Below are 22,175 nucleotides of genomic sequence, written 5' to 3' on the forward strand. Positions count from 1 at the left end.
GCGGGGGTGGGGCAAGTTGCAGGGGTGGGGCGAGTGAGGGGGTGGGGCGAGAGCGGGGGTGGGGCGAGTGCAGGGGTTGGGGCGAGTGCGTGGGTTGGGGCGAGTGCGGGGGTTGGGGTGAGTGTGTGGGTTGGGGCGAGTGTGGGGGAATGGAGAGAGTGTGGGGGGATGGCAAAGTGTGGGGGGATGGAGAGAGTGTGGGGGGATGGGGAGAGTGTGGGGGATGGGGAGACTGTGGGGGTGGGGGCTGGGGTGAGTTTGGGGGTGGGATGAGTGTGGTGGATGGGTGAGTGGGGGGGTGGGGGCTGGGGAGAGTGTCGGGTGTGAGGAGAGTGTGGGGGTGGGGTGAGTGTGGGGGGGGGATGAGTGTGGTGGATGGGTGAGTGGGGGGGTGGGGGCTGGGGAGAGTGTCGGGTGTGAGGAGAGTGTGGGGGTGGGGTGAGTGTGGGGGGGGGATGGGATGAGTGTGGGGGGGGTGGGGAGAGTGTGGGAGATGGGGAGAGTGTGGGGGGTGGGGAGAGTGTGGGAGATGGGGAGAGTGTGGGGGGTGGGGAGAGTGTGGGGGTGGGATGAGTGTGGGGGGGGTGGGATGAGTGTGGGGGGGTTGGGATGAGTGTAAGGGGGTGGGGAGAGTGTGGGGGGTGGGGAGAGGGTGGGGGTGGGGTGAGTGTGGGGGGGTGGGATGAGTGTGGGGGGGGTGGGATGAGTGTGGGGGGGTTGGGATGAGTGTGGGGGATGGGGAGAGTGTGGGGGGTGGGGACAGTGTGGGGGGGTGGGATGAGTGTGGGGGGTTGGGATGAGTGTGGGGGGGTGGGGAGAGTGTGGGGGGGGTGGGGAGAGTGTGCGGGGATGGGGTGAGTGTGGGGGTTGGGGTGAGTGTGGGGGATGGGTGAGTGGGGGGGGAAGGGGTGAGTGGGGGGGAAGGGGTGAGTGTGGGAGATGGGGAGAGTGTGGGGGGTGGGGAGAGTGTGGGGGTGGGGTGAGTGTGGGGGGTGGGGTGAGTGTGGGGGGGTGGGATGAGTGTGGTGGGGTTGGCATGAGTGTGGGGGGTGGGGAGAGTGTGCGGGGGTGGGGAGAGTGTGAGGAATGGGGTGAGTGTGGGGGTTGGGGTGAGTGTGGGGGATGGGGAGAGTGTGGGGGGTGGGGTGAGTGTGGGGGATGGGGAGAGTGTGGGGGATGGGGAGAGTGTGGGGGATGGGTGAGTGTGGGAGATGGGTGAGTGTGGGGGGTGGGGTGAGTGTGGGGGGTGGGGAGAGTGTGGGGGATGGGGAGAGTGTGGGGGGTGGGGTGAGTGTGGGGGATGGGGAGAGTGTGGGGGATGGGGAGAGTGTGGGGGATGGGTGAGTGTGGGAGATGGGTGAGTGTGGGGGATGGGGAGAGTGTGGGGGATGGGGAGAGTGTGGGGGATGGGGAGAGTGTGGGGGGTGGGGTGAGTGTGTGCGGAATGGGTGAGTGTGGGGGATGGGTGAGTGTGGGGGGTGGGGTGAGTGTGGGGGGTGGGGTGAGTGTGGAAAATGGGGAGAGTGTGGGGGATGGGGTGAGTGTGGGGAATGGTGTGAGTGTGAGGGATGGGTGTGTGTGGGGGATGGGTGTGTGTGGGGGATGGGTGTGTGTGGGGGGTGGGTGTGTGTGAGGGATGGGTGTGTGTGGGGGATGGGTGTGTGTGGGGGGTGGGGTGAGTGTGTGGGGGATGGGTGAGTGTGGGGGGTGGGGATGGGGAGAGTGTGGGGGGTGGGGATGGGGAGAGTGTGGGGGGTGGGGATGGGGAGAGTGTGGGGGGTGGGGTGAGTGTGGGGGATGGGGAGAGTGTGGGGGATGGGTGAGTGTGGGGGATGGGTGAGTGTGGGGGGTAGGGAGAGTGTGTGCGGGATGGGTGAGTGTGGGGGATGGGTGAGTGTGGGGGGTGGGGTGAGTGTGGGGGGTGGGGTGAGTGTGGAAAATGGGGAGAGTGTGGGGGATGGGATGATTGTGGGGAATGGTGTGAGTGTGAGGGATGGGTGTGTGTGGGGGATGGGTGTGTGTGGGGGATGGGTGAGTGTGGGGTGGGGTGAGTGTGGGGGATGGGGTGAGTGTGTGGGGGATGGGGTGAGTGTGTGGGGGATGGGATGAGTGTGTGGGGGATGGGTGTGTGTGGGGGTTGGGGTGAGTGTGTGGGGGATGGGTGAGTGTGGGGGGTGGGGATGGGGAGAGTGTGGGGGTGGGGATGGGGAGAGTGTGGGGGTGGGCTGAGTGTGGGGGATGGGTGAGTGTGGGGGGTAGGGAGAGTGTGGGGGATGGGAGAGTGTGGGGGGTAGGGAGAGTGTGGGGGATGGGAGAGTGTGGGGGATGGGTGAGTGTGGGGGATGGGTGAGTGTGGGGGACGGGTGAGTGTGGTTTGGGGAGAGTGTGGTTTGGGGAGAGTGTGGGTTTGGGGAGAGTGTGGGTTTGGGGAGAGTGTGGGGGATGGGTGAGTGTGGGGGATGGTTGAGTGCGGGGGATGGGGAGAGTGTGGGGGATGGGTGAGTGTGGGGGATGGGTGAGTGTGGGGGATGCGTGAGGTTGTGGGGTGGGTGAGTGTGGGGGTGGGGAGAGTGTGGGGGTGGGGAGAGTGTGGGGTTGGGGAGAGTGTGGGGGGATGGGTGAGTGTGGGGGATGGGTGAGTGTGGGGGGTGGGTGAGTGTGGGGGGTGGGGAGAGTGTGGGGGATGGGTGAGTGTGGGGGATGGGTGAGTGTGCGGGGTGGGGAGAGTGTGGGGGGTGGGTGATTGTGGGGGATGGGTGAGTGTGGGGGATGGGTGAGTGTGGGGGTGGGGTGAGTGTGGGGTTGGGGAGAGTGTGGGGGATGGGGAGAGTGTGGGGGATGGGTGAGTGTGGGGGGTGGGGTGAGTGTGGGGGATGGGGAGAGTGTGGTGGATGGGGAGAGTGTGGGGGATGGGGAGAGTGTGGTGGATGGGGAGAGTGTGGGGGCTGGGTGAGTGTGGGGGATGGGTGAGTGTGGGGGGTGGGGTGAGTGTGGGGGATGGGGAGAGTGTGGGGGATGGGCAGAGTGTGGGGGATGGGTGAGTGTGGGGGATGGGTGAGTGTGGGGGTGGGGTGAGTGTGGGTGGGGTGAGTGTGGGGGATGGGAAGAGTGTGGGGGATGGGAAGAGTGTGGGGGATGGGTGAGTGGGGGGTGGGGTGAGTGTGGGGGATGGGGTGAGTGTGTGGGGGATGGGGTGAGTGTGTGGGGGATGGGATGAGTGTGTGGGGGATGGGTGTGTGTGGGGGTTGGGGTGAGTGTGTGGGGATGGGTGAGTGTGGGGGGTGGGGATGGGGAGAGTGTGGGGGTGGGCTGAGTGTGGGGGATGGGTGAGTGTGGGGGGTAGGGAGAGTGTGGGGGATGGGAGAGTGTGGGGGGTAGGGAGAGTGTGGGGGATGGGAGAGTGTGGGGGATGGGTGAGTGTGGGGGATGGGTGAGTGTGGTTTGGGGAGAGTGTGGGTTTGGGGAGAGTGTGGGTTTGGGGAGAGTGTGGGGGATGGGTGAGTGTGGGGGATGGTTGAGTGCAGGGGATGGGGAGAGTGTGGGGGATGGGTGAGTGTGGGGGGTGAGGTGTGTGTGGGGGATGGGTGAGTGTGGGGGATGGGTGAGTGTGGGGGATGGGTGAGTGTGGGGGGTGAGGTGTGTCTGGGGGATGCGTGAGGTTGTGGGGTGGGTGAGTGTGGGGGTGGGGAGAGTGTGGGGGTGGGGAGAGTGTGGGGTTGGGGAGAGTGTGGGGGGATGGGTGAGTGTGGGGGATGGGTGAGTGTGGGGGATGGGTGAGTGTGGGGGGTGGGTGAGTGTGGGGGGTAGGGAGAGTGTGGGGGATGGGTGAGTGTGGGGGATGGGTGAGTGTGCGGGGTGGGGAGAGTGTGGGGGGTGGGTGAGTGTGGGGGATGGGTGAGTGTGGGGGTGGGGTGAGTGTGGGGTTGGGGAGAGTGTGGGGGATGGGGAGAGTGTGGGGGATAGGTGAGTGTGGGGGGTGGGGTGAGTGTGGGGGATGGGGAGAGTGTGGTGGATGGGGAGAGTGTGGGGGATGGGTGAGTGTGGGGGATGGGTGAGTGTGGGGGGTGGGGAGAGTGTGGGGGATGGGGAGAGTGTGGGGGATGGGCAGAGTGTGGGGGATGGGTGAGTGTGGGGGATGGGAAGAGTGTGGTGGATGGGGAGAGTGTGGGGGATGGGTGAGTGTGGGGGATGGGTGAGTGTGGGGGTGGGGTGAGTGTGGGGTTGGGGAGAGTGTGGGGGATGGGGAGAGTGTGGGGGATGGGTGAGTGTGGGGGGTGGGGTGAGTGTGGGGGATGGGGAGAGTGTGGTGGATAAGGAGAGTGTGGGGGATGGGTGAGTGTGGGGGATGGGGAGAGTGTGGGGGATGGGTGAGTGTGGGGGATGGGAAGAGTGTGGTGGATGGGGAGAGTGTGGGGGATGGGTGAGTGTGGGGGATGGGTGAGTGTGGGGGGTGGGGAGAGTGTGGGGGATGGGGAGAGTGTGGGGGATGGGCAGAGTGTGGGGGATGGGTGAGTGGGGGTGGGGTGAGTGTGGGGGATGGGGTGAATGTGGGGGATGGGTGAGTGTGGGGGGTGGGGTGAGTGTGGGGGATGGGGAGAGTGTGGTGGATGGGGAGAGTGTGGGGGATGGGTGAGTGTGGGGGATGGGTGAGTGTGGGGGGTGGGGAGAGTGTGGGGGATGGGGAGAGTGTGGGGGATGGGTGAGTGTGGGGGATGGGAAGAGTGTGGGGGATGGGCAGAGTGTGGGGGATGGGTGAGTGGGGGATGGGGTGAGTGTGGGGGATGGGGTGAATGTGGGGGATGGGTGAGTGTGGGGGTGGGGTGAGTGTGAGAGGTGGGGTGTAGTGAGGGGGTGGGGTGAGAGTGGGGGGTGGGGTGAGTGTGGGGGGTGGGGTGTAGTGTGGGGGGTGGGGTGAGTGTGGGGGGTGGGGTGTAGTGAGGGGGGTGAGGTGAGTGTGGGGGATGGGGTGAGTGTGGGGGGTGGGGTGTAGTGAGGGGGGTGAGGTGAGTGTGGGGGATGGGGTGAGTGTGGGGGGTGGGGTGAGTGTGGGGGGTGGGGTGTAGTGAGGGGGGTGAGGTGAGTGTGGGGGATGGGGTGAGTGTGGGGGATGGGGTGAGTGTGGGGGGTGGGGTGAGTGTGGGGGGTGGGGTGTAGTGAGGGGGGTGAGGTGAGTGTGGGGGATGGGGTGAGTGTGGGGGGTGGGGTGAGTGTGGGGGGTGGGGTGTAGTGAGGGGGGTGAGGTGAGTGTGGGGGATGGGGTGAGTGTGGGGGATGGGGTGAGTGTGGGGGGTGGGGTGAGTGTGGGGGATGGGCAGAGTGTGGGGGATGGGCAGAGTGTGGGGGATGGGTGAGTGTGGGGGATGTATGAGTGTGGGGGATGGGCAGATTGTGGGGGGTGGGGTGTAGTGAGGGGGGTGGGGTGAGAGTGGGGGGTGGGGTGTAGTGTGGGGGGTGGGGTGAGTGTGGGGGATGGGTGAGTGTGGGGGGTGGGTGTAGTGAGGGGGGTGGGGTGAGTGTGGGGGGTGGGGTGTAGTGAGGGGGGTGGGGTGAGAGTGGGGGGTGGGGTGAGAGTGGGGGGTGGGGTGAGAGTGGGGGATGGGCAGAGTGTGGGGGATGGGTGAGTGTGGGGGTGAGGTGAGTGTGGGGGATGGGCAGAGTGTGGGGGATGGGTGAGTGTGGGGGGTGGGGTGAGTGTGGGGGGTGGGGTGTAGTGAGGGGGGTGGGGGTGAGTGTGGGGGGTGGGGTGTAGTGAGGGGGGTGGGGTGAGTGTGGGGGGTGGGGTGTAGTGAGGGGGGTGAGGTGAGTGTGGGGGGTGGGGTGTAGTGAGGGGGGTGAGGTGAGTGTGGGGGGTGGGGTGAGAGTGGGGGGTGGGGTGTAGTGAGGGGGGTGAGGTGAGAGTGGGGGGTGGGGTGTAGTGAGGGGGGTGGGGTGTAGTGAGGGGGGTGGGGTGAGTGTGGGGGGTGGGGTGTAGTGAGGGGGGTGAGGTGAGAGTGGGGGGTGGGGTGTAGTGAGGGGGGTGGGGTGTAGTGAGGGGGGTGGGGTGAGTGTGGGGGGTGGGGTGTAGTGAGGGGGGTGGGGTGAGTGTGGGGGGTGGGGTGTAGTGAGGGGGGTGAGGTGAGTGTGGGGGGTGGGGTGTAGTGAGGGGGGTGAGGTGAGTGTGGGGGGTGGGGTGTAGTGAGGGGGGTGAGGTGAGTGTGGGGGGTGGAATGGAGGGTGGGGCAGCTCTGGGATTTCAATGCAACATTCTCTCTTTGTCTAATGTGAATACACCAAGTGTCAATATCATTTAATTAGTTTTCACAAACTCTCTCGCTGCCTCTTCACATGTCTGTCTGTTGATTACTGCATGGCGGAGAGCTGGAGTCAGTCTGCCAGACTGGCCCCTGACGTGTTGTTTACAATCCCAGGCTGTCTGAGCCCAGCGTGAGCCACAGAGTCCAGCAGCCAAACCTCAGAGCAGAGAGTGAGGTCTGCGGAGAGGCTGCAGTTTTGGGGGCCTGACTCACTGCTGCCTGTTCCTGTTTGGGAGAAGCTTGTCACGAAATGTGTGAAGCAGCTTTGAATGATAAAAGAGAGGTTATAGGATCCTGATGTGGCAAAGGATGGGACTGTTTAGGGTTGACCTTAAAAGCATGTTCTATAGCTCTTCCACATGGAAACACTTGTAACACACGCACAGCTGAGAGAGAGTGGCTGAGCTGTCCTGCATTCTCCACAATCATGCTGGCTTGCTGCTAACTTGTATGTCGGGCTGTTAATGTACTGGCAAGGTCCACAAAAGTGTGCTCTTTTACAAAAAAACAAACTGACCCGGAACTCAGGTGAATGGAAAGCTAGTCTCAGAAGCCTTGGGCTAGAGGACAACTAAGGAAAGAGTAGGGCCAATTAGAGAGAAAAAAGTAACCTATGTGTGCAGGCAGAAGATGTGGGCATGTTTTTTAATAAATACTTTGCATCTGTCTTCACAAAAGAGGGAGATGATGCAGACATTGTAGTTAAGGTGGAGGAGTATGAAATATTGGATGTGAGAGAGGAAATATTAAGGGGTTTAGCATATTTGTAAGTGGATAAATTCTACGCTGCTGAGAGAAGCAAGAGAAGGAATAGCAGAGGCTCTGACCATCATTTTCCAATCCTCTCTGGATAGTGGACTGGAGGACAGCTAACATTGTACCATTGTTTAAAAAAGGGAGAAAGGGATAGACCGAGTAATTACAGGCCAATCAGCCTAACCTCGTTGGTGGAAAATTATTGGAAAAAATTCTGAGGGTCTGGATAAATCTTCATTTAGAACGGCACAGATTAATCAAAGCATGGATTTGTTAAAAGAAGATCGTGTCTGACGAACATGATTGAATTTTTTGAGGAGGGAACATGAAGGGTAGTGCATTTGATGTAGTCTATATGGATTTTAGCAAGGCTTTTGATAAAGTCCCACATGGCAGACTGGTCACAAAAGAAATAGCCCATGGGATCCAAGACAAAGTGGCAAGTTGGATCCAAAATTGGCTCAGAGGCAGGAAGCAAAGAGTAATGATCGATGGGTGTTTGCGTGACTGGAAGGCTGTTTCCAGTGGAGTTCCGCAGGGTTCAGTACTAGATCCCTTGCTTTTTGTGATATATATCAATGATTTGGCCTTGAATATAATGAAGAAAGCTGTAGACTGCAGGAAGATATCAATGGACTATCAAAATCCTGGAACTCCCTTCCCAACAGCACTGTGGGTGGATCTACCCCACATGGACTGCAGCGGTTCAAGAAGGCAGCTCACCACCACCTTCTCAAAGGCAATTAGGGATGGGCAATAAATGCTGGCCCGGCCAGTGACGTCCCATGAATGAATAAAAAAAACTAGTCAGGTGGGCAGTACAGTGGCAAATGGAGTTCAATCCAGAGAAGTGCGAGGTAATGCATTTGGGGAAAGCTAACAAGGCAAGGAAATACACAATAAATGGTAGGATACTGAGAAGTGTAGAGGAAAAGACGGATTTTGGAGTGCATAATCCATAGATCCCTGAAGGTGACTGGACAGGTGGTTAAGAAGGCATAGAATATAAGAGCTGGGAGGCTATGCTGGAACTGTATAAAACCCAAGTAGGCCACAACTGGAGTACTGTTTGCCGTTCTGGTCACCGCACTATAGGAAAAATGTGACTGCACTACAGAGTGTATAGAGGAGATTTACAAGGATGTTGTGCGGACTGGAGAATTTAAGTTATGAGGAAAGATTGAATAGGCTAGGGTTGTTTTCTTTGGAACAGAAGAGGCTGAGGGGAAACTTAATTGAAGTGTATAAAATTATGAGAGGTCTAGATAGAGTGGATAGGAAGGCCTATTCACCTTGGTTGAGGGGTCCATAACCAGGGGGCATAGATTTAGGGGAAGAGGTGGGAGGTTTAGAAGGGATTTGAGGGGAAATCTCTTCACCCAGACGGTGGTGGGGGTTTGGAACTCACTGCCTGAAAGGGTGGTTGAGGCAGAAACATTCATAACATTTAAAAATCACTTGGATATGCACTTGAAGTGTCACAACCTACAAGGCTACGGACCAAGAACTGGAAAGTGGGATCAGGTTGGATGGCTCTTTTTCAGCCCACAGACACGATGGGCCAAATGTCCTCGTTGTGTGCGGTAATTTTCTATGATTTCATGATCAGCCCAGGCAGCTGCTCCTGATCACAGGCAGTATCACAGTGGTTAATCCTGAGTGTGTCAGGTTGTGTGTGTATTTCCCCCAGCTGTGTCCCTTAGCATCCCCCAGCCCCACTGTCTACCTGTGTTGGAGCGGATGGTGAAGGCTCCTTTCTCATTCCCGCTGAAGATGCTGTAGAGGATTCCTCTGTGCGAGCCATCAGGATGTTGGGCCTGAATCTTTACAACAGGCGTACCTGCAATGCGCAGTAACATTGCATTAACACAATTGTGACCCCAGTGCCGTAACACAGTCATTCTGAGACAGCTCTCAGCTTCAAATTGAGTAACATTTAGTCTACAGCACAAGAATAGGCCATTCAGCCCATCTGGTCTATGCCATTGTTTATACTCCACACAAGCCAACTGTGTTGTTAGACCTGTGTTATATAGTCAAGGCTCTAATTCACACTGGCAGTCCAAACACCATCGCTACTGATTCTGAGCCATGATTGGATCACTCAGCTGTGTGAAACACCACTGTAACTAACGTCAGACAGGGAAACGTAGAGTATAACAACTCTAATTGCCTCTTCCCAACCTTCACCACCACCACCACCCCCCACCCCCCCCCCCACCGTATCCCGCCATTTCCACCTTGTCTCCTGTATCATACCATTCCCACCATATCCCTTTCTTAGAATTAGAATTAGAACATTACAGCGCAGTACAGGCCCTTCGGCCCTCGATGTTGCGCCGACCTGTGAAACCATCTGACCTAAACTATTCCATTTTCATCCATATGTCTATCCAATGACCACTTAAATGCGCTGAAAGTTGGCCTTTTATGAATATATTGTGGCTCCCTATAAATGCATCTATCCTCTCTTTGTGGCTGTGACTTCCACATTCTCACCAATCTTTGCATGAAGAAATTCCTCCTAAATCCTTTATTTGATCTGTTACTGATCATCTTGCATCTACATCCAGTAGTTCTGGTCTTCCCCACAAACGGAAATATCTTTTCCACCTGCACCCTATCAAAACCCTTCATCATTTTAAAGACCTCTATAGGGTGATCTCTTAATTTTTACTTTGTCAGAAAAGAGTTTCCCAGTCTGTTCAACCTTTCCTGATGAGTATAACCTCTTAGTTCTAGTAACATTCCAATAAATCTTGTTTGCACCTTCTGCAGTGCTCTAGGTGTGCTCTAACTAAGGTTTTATACAAGTACATAACCTCTCTGCTTTTATATTCTATTCCTTTAGAAATGAACTCCACTGCTTGGTTTGCACTCTTTCTGACTTTATTAACTTGCATTGCTACTTTTAGTGATTTATGTGTTGTATTCCCAGATCCCCCTGCTCCATCGTCCCATTTAGTTTCTTGTCTTCCAAGGAATGAGGCCCCCTTATTCCTCCTCTCAAAATGAAACATCTCATATTTCAGTAACTAGAATTTTATTTCCAATTGTGCCACATCATTCTGAAAGCCTCTTTATGTCTCCCTGTATTTTGGTGCAGTCGCCACATTATTACCTAGAACCCCAAATTGGCATCACCTGCAAATTTTGACAATTCCTAAGTCTAAATCATTGATCGATCTGGTGATTGATGATCCAGTACCAATTCCCGGTGATCGATGAGGAAAAAGGGAGAGAGAAACGGAAATAGGAAAAGAAAAGCTGGGGGCTTCGACAGACTGGATAAGAAGGACCTATTTCCTTTAGCAGAGAGGCTGATAACCAGGGGCCAGAGATTTAAAGTAATTGGCAGAAGAATTAGAGGGGTGTGAGGAGAAATCATTTCACCCAGAGGGTGGTGAGGATCTGGAACTCTGCCTAAAAAAGTGGTAGAGGCAAAACCACTCATTGCATTTAAGTACTTGGATGTGCACTTGAAGTGCCGTAACCTACAGAGCTACGGACCAAGACTGGACAGTGTGATTAGACTGGATAGCTCATTTTCAGGTCAGCACAGACACAATGGGCAAATTGCCTTCTTCTGTGCCATAACTCCTTCTATGTTTTGTCAAAGGAACTGAGACAGGGAAAGGGAAAAAGGTAAGAAATCAAAGAAGAGGAAGGGGAGAGAGAGAATGAAAGAAAGACAGAGAGGGAGAGATAAAAGCAAAATACTGCAGATGCTGGAACTGGAACACAAACAAGAATTGCTGGAAATACTCAGCAGGTCTGGCAGCAACTGTGGAGAAAGAAGCAGAGTTAACGTTTCAGGTCAGTGACCCTTCATCAGAACTGGCAGGTATTAGAAATGTGATAGGTTTTAAGCAAGTAAAGCGGGGGTGGGGCAAGAGATAACAAAAGAGGTGTTGATAGGACAAGGTCACAGAGAATAACTGACCAGAAGATCATGGAGCAAAGGTAAACGGTATGTTAATGGTGTGCTGAAAGATAAAGCATTAGTACAGAGAGGGTGTTAATGAACAGAAAACTGAGCAACCTGGCCCCAAATATGAAAAAAATCAGTGACCCCGAGCTTCCGGCTGCTGGCTATTTCAACACTCCCCACCTGCTCTCATGCTCACATCTCTGTCCTGGGATTGCTGCAGTGTTCCAGTGAACATCAACGCAAGCTCGAGGAACAGCATCTCATTTACCGATTAGGCACACTACAGCCTGCCGGACTGAACATTGAGTTCAATAATTTCAGAGCATGACGGGGCTCCCCCTTTTTATTTTCAGTTATTTTTCTTTTTTATGTGCTTATTTTATTTTCGTTTGTTTAGTTTGTTTCTACTGTGCCTACCCAGTTTTTTTCATGTTTGTGCTTGGTGCCAGGTTGCTCAGTTTTCTGTTCATTAACACCCTCTCTGTACTAATGCTTTATCTTTCAGCACACCATTAACATACCATTTACCTTTGCTCCATGACCTTCTGGTCAGTTATTCTCTGTGACCTTTTCCTATCAACACCTCTTTTGTTATCTCTTGCCCCACCCCCGCTTAAAACCTATTATATTTCTAATATCTGCCAGTTCTGATGAAGGGTCACAGACCTGAAACTTAACTCTGTTTCTCTCTCCATAGATGCTGCCAGATCTGCTGAGCATTTCCAGCATTTCTTGTGTAGAGAGGGAGAGAGTTACTGATGTACTTAAACCATTGCTAAGAACCAGAATCCAGAGGAACGCTTGAGCATCTCTTGGAACTGAATGGTTCTTGGTGAGTAGCAGATTCTCTCCATGTGATACCATCAGATATACAGATGAATAAATGAAACTGTGCGCAGACTGCAAAAGCAGAGCGTAACGTCATGCATTGATCAGACTGTATTACCCGTTGACACTGATAGATTGGAGACTCTCTCCTCCCCTTCACTAACCATTCCTTGGTTCAGTTCCACAGACACTAGGCAGTTTCCTACATCCTTCAAACAGCCATTATTCATGTAAAATTGCAACTGGTCCCAATCCTTACACTCTTCCACTGCTCAGTAATTCTTGTTTTCAAATCCTGCCTCCTCCCTAACTCTGTAACATCCTCCAAGAACACAAGAAATAGGAGCAGGAGTAGACCATTCGGCCCGTCGAGCCTGCTCCACCATTCAATATGATCATGGCTGATCTTCTGCCTGGACTCCACGTCCCTGCCCTTTCCTCATATCCCTCGATTCTCTGAGAGATCAAACAGCTATCAATCTCAGTGTTGGATATATTCAATGATGGAGCATCCACAACCCTCTGTGATAGAGAATTCCAAAGATTCACAACCCTTTGAGTGAAGTAATTTCTCCTCATCTCAGTCCTGAATGGTCATCCCCTTATCTTGAGACTGTGTCCCCGTGTTTTAGATTCTCCAACCAGCAGAAATAATCTCTCAGCGTCTACCCTATCTAACCCCTTTAGAATCTTATATGTTTCAATGAGATAACCTCTCATTCTTCTAAACTCCAGAGAATATTGGCCCAATTTACTCAGCCTCTCTTCATAGGACAACCCCATCATCCCAGGGACCAATTTAGTGAACCTTTGCTGCACTGCCTCCAATGTAAGTATATCCTTTCATAAATGTGGAGACCAAAACTGCACACAGTACTCCAGATGTGGTCTCACCAAAACCCTGTACAGCAATACCTCCTTATTCCTGTACTCCAATCCCCTTCAATAAAGGCCAACATACCACGTGCCTTCCTAAATGCTTGCTGCACCTGCATGGTAACTTTTAGCCCTACAGCCCTTGGAGTTCTCTGCATTCCTCTATTCTGGGCTCTTGAGCATCCCTGATTTCCATCACTCCACCGCTGGTGGCTGTACCTGGTCCCTCAGCTCTGGAATTCCCTTTCTAAACCTCTCCATCTCTCTTTCTCCTCCTTTAGGAGACTCCTTAAAACTTACCTCTTTGATCAAGCTTTTGGCCACCTGTCCTCATGTCTCCTTATGTGTCAAAATTTGTTGATTACACTTTTGTGAAATGCCTCAGGGTATTTTAATATGTTAAAAGTGCTATATAAATGCTAATTGTTGTTATCGTGTGTGCATGTGTTACTTGTGTGCATCTGCGAATGTATATGTGAATGTGTGCATGTGCATGCATGTGAGACAGTGTGAGTGTGTGATTATGAATATAAATATGTGACAATGTGAGTGAAAGTTTAAATGTGTGTAAGTGTAAATGTGTCAGTGTGGAAGTGAGTGTGAGAGTGTATGAGAGTGAGTTTAAGTGCATGTATTACAATTGGAATGTGAGTGTGACAGTGAAAGTGTGAGTGTGTAAGTATGACTATGTTTGTGAGTAAGAATGAGAGTTTCATGGATAGCACGTTGATGGTCGTGATCACCCCACAGCTTATGTGTGTGCAGGCAGAGAGGGAATCGGTGACCACCAGACAGTCAAGAAGAAACAGGCAGGTAGTGCAGGAGACCCCTGAGTGCGTCTCACTCTCCAACAGGTATTCAGTACTGAATACTGAGGAAGGTGATGGTTCCTCTGGGGAGTGAAGCCAGAGCCAAGACCATGGCACCACAGGTGGCTCAGCTGCACAGTGGGGTACAGGGAAGACTGGTAGAGTAATAGTGATAGGAGATTCGATAGTCAGAGGAATAGACAGGCAATTCTGTGGCTGCAGACGTGAATCCAGGATGGTGTGTTGCCTCCACAGTGCCAGGGGGGAGGTGACCAGCCTGCGGTCGTGGTTCATATTGGTACCAACAGCATAGATAGAAATAGGGATGAGGTCCTGCAGGCACAGTTTCGGGAGCTACGGAAGAAAGCAGATTACTCCCAGTACCATGCACTAGTAAGCACAGAAATAGGAGGTTAAAGCAGATGAATGTGAGTCTGGAGAGATGGTTCAGGAGGGAGGGCTTCAGATCCCTGGGACATTGGGATCGATTCTGCAGGAGATGCGAACTGTACAAGCCAGATGGGTTGTACCTGAACAGAGCTGGGACCAATGATCTTGCTGGGTGATTTGCTAGTGCTATTGGCGAGGGTTTAAACTAAATTGGCAGGGGTGTGGGAACCAGGAGGTAACATCGGACCGGAAAATCAAGCTGCACAGAGAATTGGAAGGGACAAATAGCACTAGTGTAGGAAATAATAAGGCATTAGGTGGGGCCAGAGTAAGAGGGAAAGTAATGAGGTCTAAATGAGGTTCATGGGATGTGGGTGTTGCTGGAAAAGCCAGCTTTTGTTGCCCATCCCTAATTGCCCTTAAGAAGGTGGTGGTGAGCTGCCTTCTTGAACCACTGCAGTCCATCAGCTGTGGATACTCTCACAATGCTGCGAGGAAGGGAGTTCCAGGACTTTGACCCAGCAACAGTGAAGGAACGGCAATATAGTTCCAAGTCAGGATGTTGTGTGACTTTGAGGTGATAGTGTTCCCATGCGTCTGCTGCCCTTGTCCTTCTAGGTGGTAGAGGTCACAGGTTTGGAAGGTGCTGTCGAAGTAGCCTTGGCCAGTTGCTGCAGTGCATCTTGTCGATGGTACACACTGCTGCCGCTGTAGTTAGTGGTGGAAGGAGTAAATGTTGAAGGTGGTGGATGGGGTGCTGATCAAGAGGACTGCTTTGTTCTGTATGGTGTTGAGCTTCCTAGGTGTTGCTGGAGTTGCATCCATCCAGGCAAGTGGAGAGTATTCCATCACACTCCTGACTTGTGCCTTGCAGATGTTGGACAGGCTTTGGACAGAGGAGGTGGTGAGTTATTCGCTGCAGCATTCACAGAATCGTTACATTGCGGAAGGAGGCCATTCGGCCCATCGTGTTCACACTGGCTCTCTGAAAGAGCAATTCCCTCAGTTCCATTCCCCCTCCTTCTCCCCGTAACCCTGCACATTCTTCCTTTTCATATAACTGTCCAATTCCCTTTTGAATGTTTCAATTGAACCTGCCTCCACCACGTTCTCAGGCAGCGCATTCCAGATCTTAACCACTCGCTGCGTGAAAAAGTTTTTCCTCATGTCACTTTTGCTTCTCTTACCAAATACTTTAAATCTGTGCCCCCTCGTTCTCGATCTTTTCACAAGTGGGAACAGTTTCTCTCGATCTACTCTGTCCAGACCCCTCATGATTTTGAATACCTCTATCAAATCACCTCTCAGCCTTCTCTTCTCCAAGGAAAACAGTCCTAACTTCTCCAATCTATCTTCATAACTGAAATTCCTCATCCCTGGAACCAATCTCGTGAATCTTTTCTGCACTCTCTCCAATGCCCTCACGTCTTTCCTTAAGTGCAGCACCCAAATTGGATGCAATACTCCAGCTGAGGCCGAACTAGTGTCTTATACAAGTTCAACATAACTTCCTTGCTCTTGTACTCTATGCCCCTATTAATAAAGCCCAGGATACTGTATGATTTATTAACCGCTCTCTCAACCTGTCCTGCCACCTTCAATGACTTATGCACATATACACCCAGGTCCCTCTGCTCCTTCAGCCCCTTTAGAATTGTACCCTTTATTCTATATTGTTTCTCTATGTTCTTCTTACCAAAATGAATCATGGAAACATAGAAAATAGGAGCAGGAGTAGGCGGTTCGGCCCTTCGAGCCTGCTCCACCATTCATTATGATCATGGCTGATCATCCAACTCAGTAACCTGTTCCCGCTTTCCCCCCATACCCTTTGATCCCTTTTGCCCCAAGAGCTATATCTAACTCCTTCTTGAAAACATACAATGTTTTGGCCTCAACTGCTTTCTGTGGTAGCGAATTCCACAGGCTCACCACTCTCTGGGTGAAGAAATTTCTCCTCATCTCAGTCCTGAAAGGTTATCCCTGTATCCTTAGACTATGACCCCTGGTTCTGGACTCCCCCACCATCGGGAACATCCTTCCTGCATCTACCCTGTCAAGTCCTGTTAGAATTTTATAGGTTCACTTATAGAATCACTTCACATTTCTCTGCATTGAACTTCATCTGCCACCTATCCGCCCATTCCACCAACCTGTCTATGTCCTTTTGAAGTTCTACACTATCCATAGAAACATAGAAAGTAGGAGCAGGAGTAGGCCATTCAGCCCTTCGGGCCTGCTCCACCGTTCAAAAAAGATCATGGCTGATCGTCTAATTCAGTACCCTGTTCCCGTATCCCTTGATCCCTTTGGCATTAAGAAATATATCTATCTCCTTCTTGAATATATTTAATGACTTGGCCTCCACCCTCTGAGGGAAGAAATTTCTCCTCATCTCGGTTCTAAATGGCATACCCCGTATCCTGAGACTGTGACCCCTGGTTCTGGACTCCCCAGCCATCGGGAACATACTCCCTGCATCTAGCCTGTCTAGTCCTGTTAGAATTTTATAGGTTTCTATGAGATTCCCTCTCATTCTTCTAAACTCCAGTGAATATAGGCCTAGTTGACCCAATCTCTCCTCATATGTCAATCCTGCCATCCCAGGAATCAGCCTAGTAAATCTTCTTTGCACTCCCTCCATGGCAAGAACATCCTTCCTCAGATAAGGAGACCAAAACTGCACACAATACTCCAGATGTGGTCTCACCAACGCCCTGTATAACTGCAGTAAGACATCCTTGCTCCTGTACTCAAATCCTCTTGCAATGAAGGCCAACATACCATTCACCTTCCTAACTGCCTGCTGCACCTGAATGCCTGCTTTCAGTGACTGGTGTACAAGGACACCCAGGTCTCGTTGCACCTCCTCCTTTCCCAATCTATCACCATTCAGATAATAATCTGCCTTTCTGTTTTTGCCACCAAAGTGGATAACCTCACATTTATCCACATTATACTGCATCTGCCATGTATTTGCCCACTCACCCAACTTGTCCAAATCACATTGGAGCCTCTTTGCATCCACCTCACAGCTCACATTCCCCCCCAGCTTTGTGTCGTGTGCAAACTTGGAAACGTTACAGTTAGTTCCCTCACCCAAGTCATTAAGATAGATTGTGAATAGCTGGGGCCCAAACACTGATCCCTGCGGTACCCCAGTAGTCGCTGCCTGCCACCCGGAAAAAGACCCGTTTATTCCTACTCTCTCTTTCCTGTCTGTCAACCAATTCTCAATCCATGCCAGTATATAACCCCCAATCCCATGTGTTTTAATTTTGCACACTAACCTCTTATGTGGGACTTTATCAATAGCCTTCTGAAAATCCAAATACACCACATCCACTGGTTCTCCCTTATCTATTCTACTAGTTACATCCTCAATAAGGGTGGCACAGTGCTTAGCACCGCAGCCTCACAGCTCCAGTGACCCGGGTTCAATTCTGGGTACTGCCTGTGTGGAGTTTGCAAGTTCTCCCTGTGTCTGCGTGGGTTTCCTCCGGGTGCTCCGGTTTCCTCCCACATGCCAAAGACTTGCAGGTTGATAGGTTAATTGGCCATTATAAATTGCCCCTAGTATAGGTAGGTGGTAGGGAAATATAGGGACAGGTGGGGATGTGGTAGGAATATGGAATTAGTGCAGGATTAGTATAAATGGGTGGTTGATGGTCGGCACAGGCTCGGTGGGCTGAAGGGCCTGTTTCAGTGCTGTATCTCTAAACTAAACTAAACTCTAGTAGATTTGTTAAGCATGACAAAGTTCACAATGCTTCCAAGTTTTGTATCATCTGCAAACTTTGAAATTGTGCCCTGTACACCAAGGTCTAGGTTATTAATATATATCAGACAAAGCAAGGGTCCCAATCTTCCTCCAGCTCGAGAAACATCCATTAACCACTACTCTTTGTTTCCTGTTACTCAGTCAATTCCCTATCCATGTTGCTACCCTCCGTTTTATTCCATGAGCTATAAGTTTGCTCACAAGTCTGTTGTGTGACACTGTATCAAATGCCTTTTGAAAGTCAATGTACACCACATCAACAGCATTGCCCTCATCAACCCTCTCTGTTACCTCCTCAAAAAACTCCAGCACATTGGTTAAATGTCCAGCCTCTGACCTGCCCAAGGTATTTATATGGCTACTCCAGTTCAGTTTCTGGTCAATGGTGACCCCCCCAGGATGTTGATAGTGGGAGATTCAGCGATCATAATGCCATTGAACGTCAAGGGGAGATGGTCAGATTCTCTCTTGTTGGAGATGGTCATTGCCTGGCACTTGTGTGGCGCAAATGTTACTTGCCATTTATCAGCTCAAGCCTGGATATTGTCCACATCTTGCTGCATATGGACATGGGCTGCTTCAGTATCTGGGGAGTTGCAAATGGTCCTGAACATTGTGGAATCATCAACGAACATCCCCACTTCAGGCCTCATGATGGAGGGAAAGTCATTGATGAAGCAGTGAAGATGGTTGGGCCGAGGACACTATCCTAAAGATCTCCTGCAGTGATGTCCCTGGGACTGAGATGATTGGCCTCCAAAAACCACAACCATCTCCCTTTGCGCTAGGTATGATTCCAACCAGTGGGGAGTTTTCCCCCGATTCCCATCGACTTCAGTTTTGCGAGGGCTCCTTGATGTCATACTCGGTCAAATGCTGCCCTGATGTCAAGGGCAGTCACTCTCACCTCACCTCTTGAGTTCAGCTCTTTTGTCCATGTTTGAACCAAGGCTGTAATGAGGTCAGGGCTTGAGTGGCCCTGGTGGAACCCAAATTAAGCACCGGTGAACAGGTCATTGCTGAGTATGTGCCGCTTGATAGCGCTGTCGATGACACCTTCCATCACTTTACGCTCATCAAGAGTAGACTGCTGGGGCGGTGATTGGCCGGGTTGGATTTGTCCTGCTTTCTGTGTACAGGACATGCCTGGGCAATTTTCCACATTGTCGGGTAGATGCCAGTGTTGTAGCTGTACTAGAACAGCTTGGTTAGGGGCGTGGAAAGTTCTGGAGCACATGTCTTCAGTACTTCAGCCGTATTGTTGCAGTATCCAGTGCCTTCAGCTGTTTCTTGATATCACGCGGAGTGAATTGAATTAGCTGAAGTCTAGCATCTGTGATGCTGGGGACTTCAGGAGGAGGCCGAGATGGATCATGTTCCCCATGGTAGGCTGATGGAGAAAGTGAAGTCGCATGGGGTCCAGGGTGTACTAGCTAGATGGATAAAGAACTGGCTGGGCAACAGGAGACAGAGAGTAGTAGTGGAAGGGAGTTTCTCAAAGTGGAGACGTGTGACCAGTGGTGTTCCACAGGGATCCGTGCTGGGACCACTGTTGTTTGTGATATACATAAATGATTTGGAGGAAAGTATAGGTGGTCTGATTAGCAAGTTTGCAGACGACACTAAGATTGGTGGAGTAGCAGATAGTGAAGGGGACTGTCAGAGAATACAGCAGAATATAGATAGATTGGAGAGTTGGGCAGAGAAATGGCAGATGGAGTTCAATCAGGGCAAATGCAAGGTGATGCATTTTGGAAGGTCCAATTCAAGAGTGAACTATACAGTAAATGGAAAAGTCCTGGGGAAAATTGATGTACAGAGAGATTTGGGTCAATAGAGTGGTCAAGAAGGCATACGGCATGCTTTCCTTCATCGGACGGGGTATTGAGTACAAGAGTTGGCAGGTCATGTTACAGTTGTATAAGACTTTGGTTCGGCCACATTTGGAATACTGCGTGCAGTTCTGGTCGCCACATTACCAAAAGGATGTGGATGCTTTGGAGAGGGTGCAGAGGAGGTTCACCAGGATGTTGCCTGGTATGGAGGGTGCTAGCTATGAAGAGAGGTTGAGTAGATTAGGATTATTTTCATTAGAAAGACGGAGGTTGAGGGGGGACCTGATTGAGGTGTACAAAATCATGAGAGGTATAGACAGGGTGGATAGCAAGAAGCTTTTTCCCAGAGTGGGGGATTCAATTACTAGGGGACACGAGTTCAAAGTGAAAGGGGAAAAGTTTAGGGGGGATATGCGTGGAAAGTGCTTTACGCAGAGGGTGGTGGGTGCCTGGAACGCGTTGCCAGCGGAGGTGGTAGACGCGGGCACGATAGCGTCTTTTAAGATGTATCTAGACAGATACATGAATGGGCAGGAAGTAAAGAGATACAGACCCTTAGAAAATAGGCGACAGGTTTAGATAGAGGATTTGGATCGGCGCAGGCTTGGAGGGCCGAAGGGCCTGTTCCTGTGCTGTAATTTTCTTTGTTCTTTGTTCTTTGTTCCTATGCCTTTTTCACCACCCTGTTAACCTGCCCTTCTGCCTTCAGAGATCTATGGACAAACACGCCAAGGTCCCGCCTCGGAACCTCCCAGTGTCAGGCCATTCATTGAATACTTCCATGTCACATTACTCCTTCCAAAGTGCATCACCTCACACTTTTCAGCGTTAAATTCCATCTGCCACTTTTCTGCCCATTTGGCCATCCCGTCTATATCTTCCTGTAACCTAAGACACTCCACCTCACTGTTAACCACTCGGCCAATCTTTGTGTCATCCGCGAACTTACTGATCCTACCCCCCACATAGTCATCTATGTCGTTTATATAAGTGACAAACAATAGGGGACCCAGCACAGATCCCTGTGGTACGCCACTGGACACTGGCTTCCAGTCACTAAAACAGCCGTCTGTCATCACTCTCTCTCTCCTGCAGTTAAGCCAATTTTGAATCCAACTTCTCAAGTTACCTTGTATCCCATGTGCATAAGTCTCCCATGTGGGACCTTGTCAAAGGCTTTGCTGAAATCCATGTAAACTACATCAATTGCACTACCCTCATCTACACACCTGGTCACATACTCAAAAAATTCAATCAAATTTGTGAGGCATGACCTCCCTCTGACAAAGCCATGCTGACTATTCCTAATCAAATTTTACTTCTCCAAGTGGAGATAGATTCTCTCCTTCAGAATTTTCTCCAATAGTTTCCCTACCACTGACGTGAGACTCACTGGTCTGTAGTTCCCTGGCAATCTCCACCCTCGCCTCCCAAAGCATCCTGGGACACAAACCATCCGGACCTGGAGATTTGTCCACTTTTAAGCCTGCCAAAACCTCCAATACCTTGTCACTCCCTATGACAATTTGCTCAAGAACCTCACAGTCTCTCTCTCTAAGTTTTATATCTACATCCTCTTTCTCTTGGGTGAAGACAGATGTGAAGTATTCGTTCAACACCCTACCAATGTCCTCTGGCTCCACCCACAAATTTCCCCCTTGGTCCCTAATGGGTCCTACTCATTCCCTGGTTATCCTCTTCCCATTGATATACTTATAGAATATCTTGGGATTTTCCCTACTTTTACCATCCAGAGCTTTCTCCTATCCCCTCTTTGCTCTCCTAATTGCTTTCTTAAGCTCTTAAGCTCTTAAGCTCCATCCTACACTTTCTGTACTCCACTAATGCTTCCATTGATTTGCTCTCCTTGTATTTGCTAAAAGCCTTTCTTTTCCTTCTCATCGTACCCTGAATGTTTCTGGTCATCCATGGTTCTCTGGGCTTGTTGCTCCTACCTATTACCCTAGAGGGAACAAGTTGGGCCTGTCCCCTCCCCATTTCCTTTTTGAATGCCCCCCCACTGCTCTTCTGTAGATTTCCCGACAAGTAACTCTTTCCAGTCTACCTTGGCCAGATCCTGCCTTATTTTACTAAAATTCGCTCTCCCCCAATTCTCCATAACAAGCTTAAATTATAACATGTTGTGGTCGCTATCACCAAAATGCTCCCCCACCAACACATCAACCACCTATCCGGCTTCATTCCCCAGAATTAGGTCCAGCACTGCACCCTCCCTTGTTGGATCCTCTGCATATTGAGCTAAAAAGTTCTCCTGTATACATTTTAAGAACTCCACTCCATCTCAGCCCTTAACACGATGACTACCCCAATTAATGTTGGGAAAGTTGAAATCACCTAATATAATTACCCTATTATTTTTACATACCTGTGCAAATGGCGCACATATTTGCTCCTCAATTTCCCGCTGACTATCTGGGGGTCTATAATAAACACCTAGCAATGTGGCTGTCCCTTTTTTATTCCTAAACTCTACCCATAAAGCTTCATTTGATGCCCCCTCCAAGATATCATCTCTCCTTACTGCAGTAACTGGCTCCTTAACTAATATTGCAATGCCCCCTCCTCTTTTACCCCCTCCTCTATCTCGCCTGAAGATTCAATATCCCGGGATATTGAGCAGCCAATCCTGCCCCTCCCTCAACCATGTCTCCGTGA

At 51.4% G+C, this 22,175-nt stretch overlaps 1 protein-coding gene across 1 annotated transcript in view; it reads right to left on the minus strand.

Annotated features, from left to right (window-relative positions):
- The window catches only part of LOC137371067 (protocadherin-16-like), a 579,474-nt gene that overhangs the window by 119,801 nt on the left and 437,498 nt on the right, over window positions 1-22,175 (minus strand). The window contains exon 14 of the mRNA XM_068032966.1: window positions 8,776-8,889. Within this exon, the coding sequence (XP_067889067.1) occupies window positions 8,776-8,889 (114 nt within the window). The remainder of the gene's footprint in view (window positions 1-8,775; window positions 8,890-22,175) is intronic.

Source organism: Heterodontus francisci, chromosome 6 (genome assembly GCF_036365525.1).
Source record: "Heterodontus francisci isolate sHetFra1 chromosome 6, sHetFra1.hap1, whole genome shotgun sequence".
NCBI lineage: Eukaryota > Metazoa > Chordata > Chondrichthyes > Heterodontiformes > Heterodontidae > Heterodontus > Heterodontus francisci.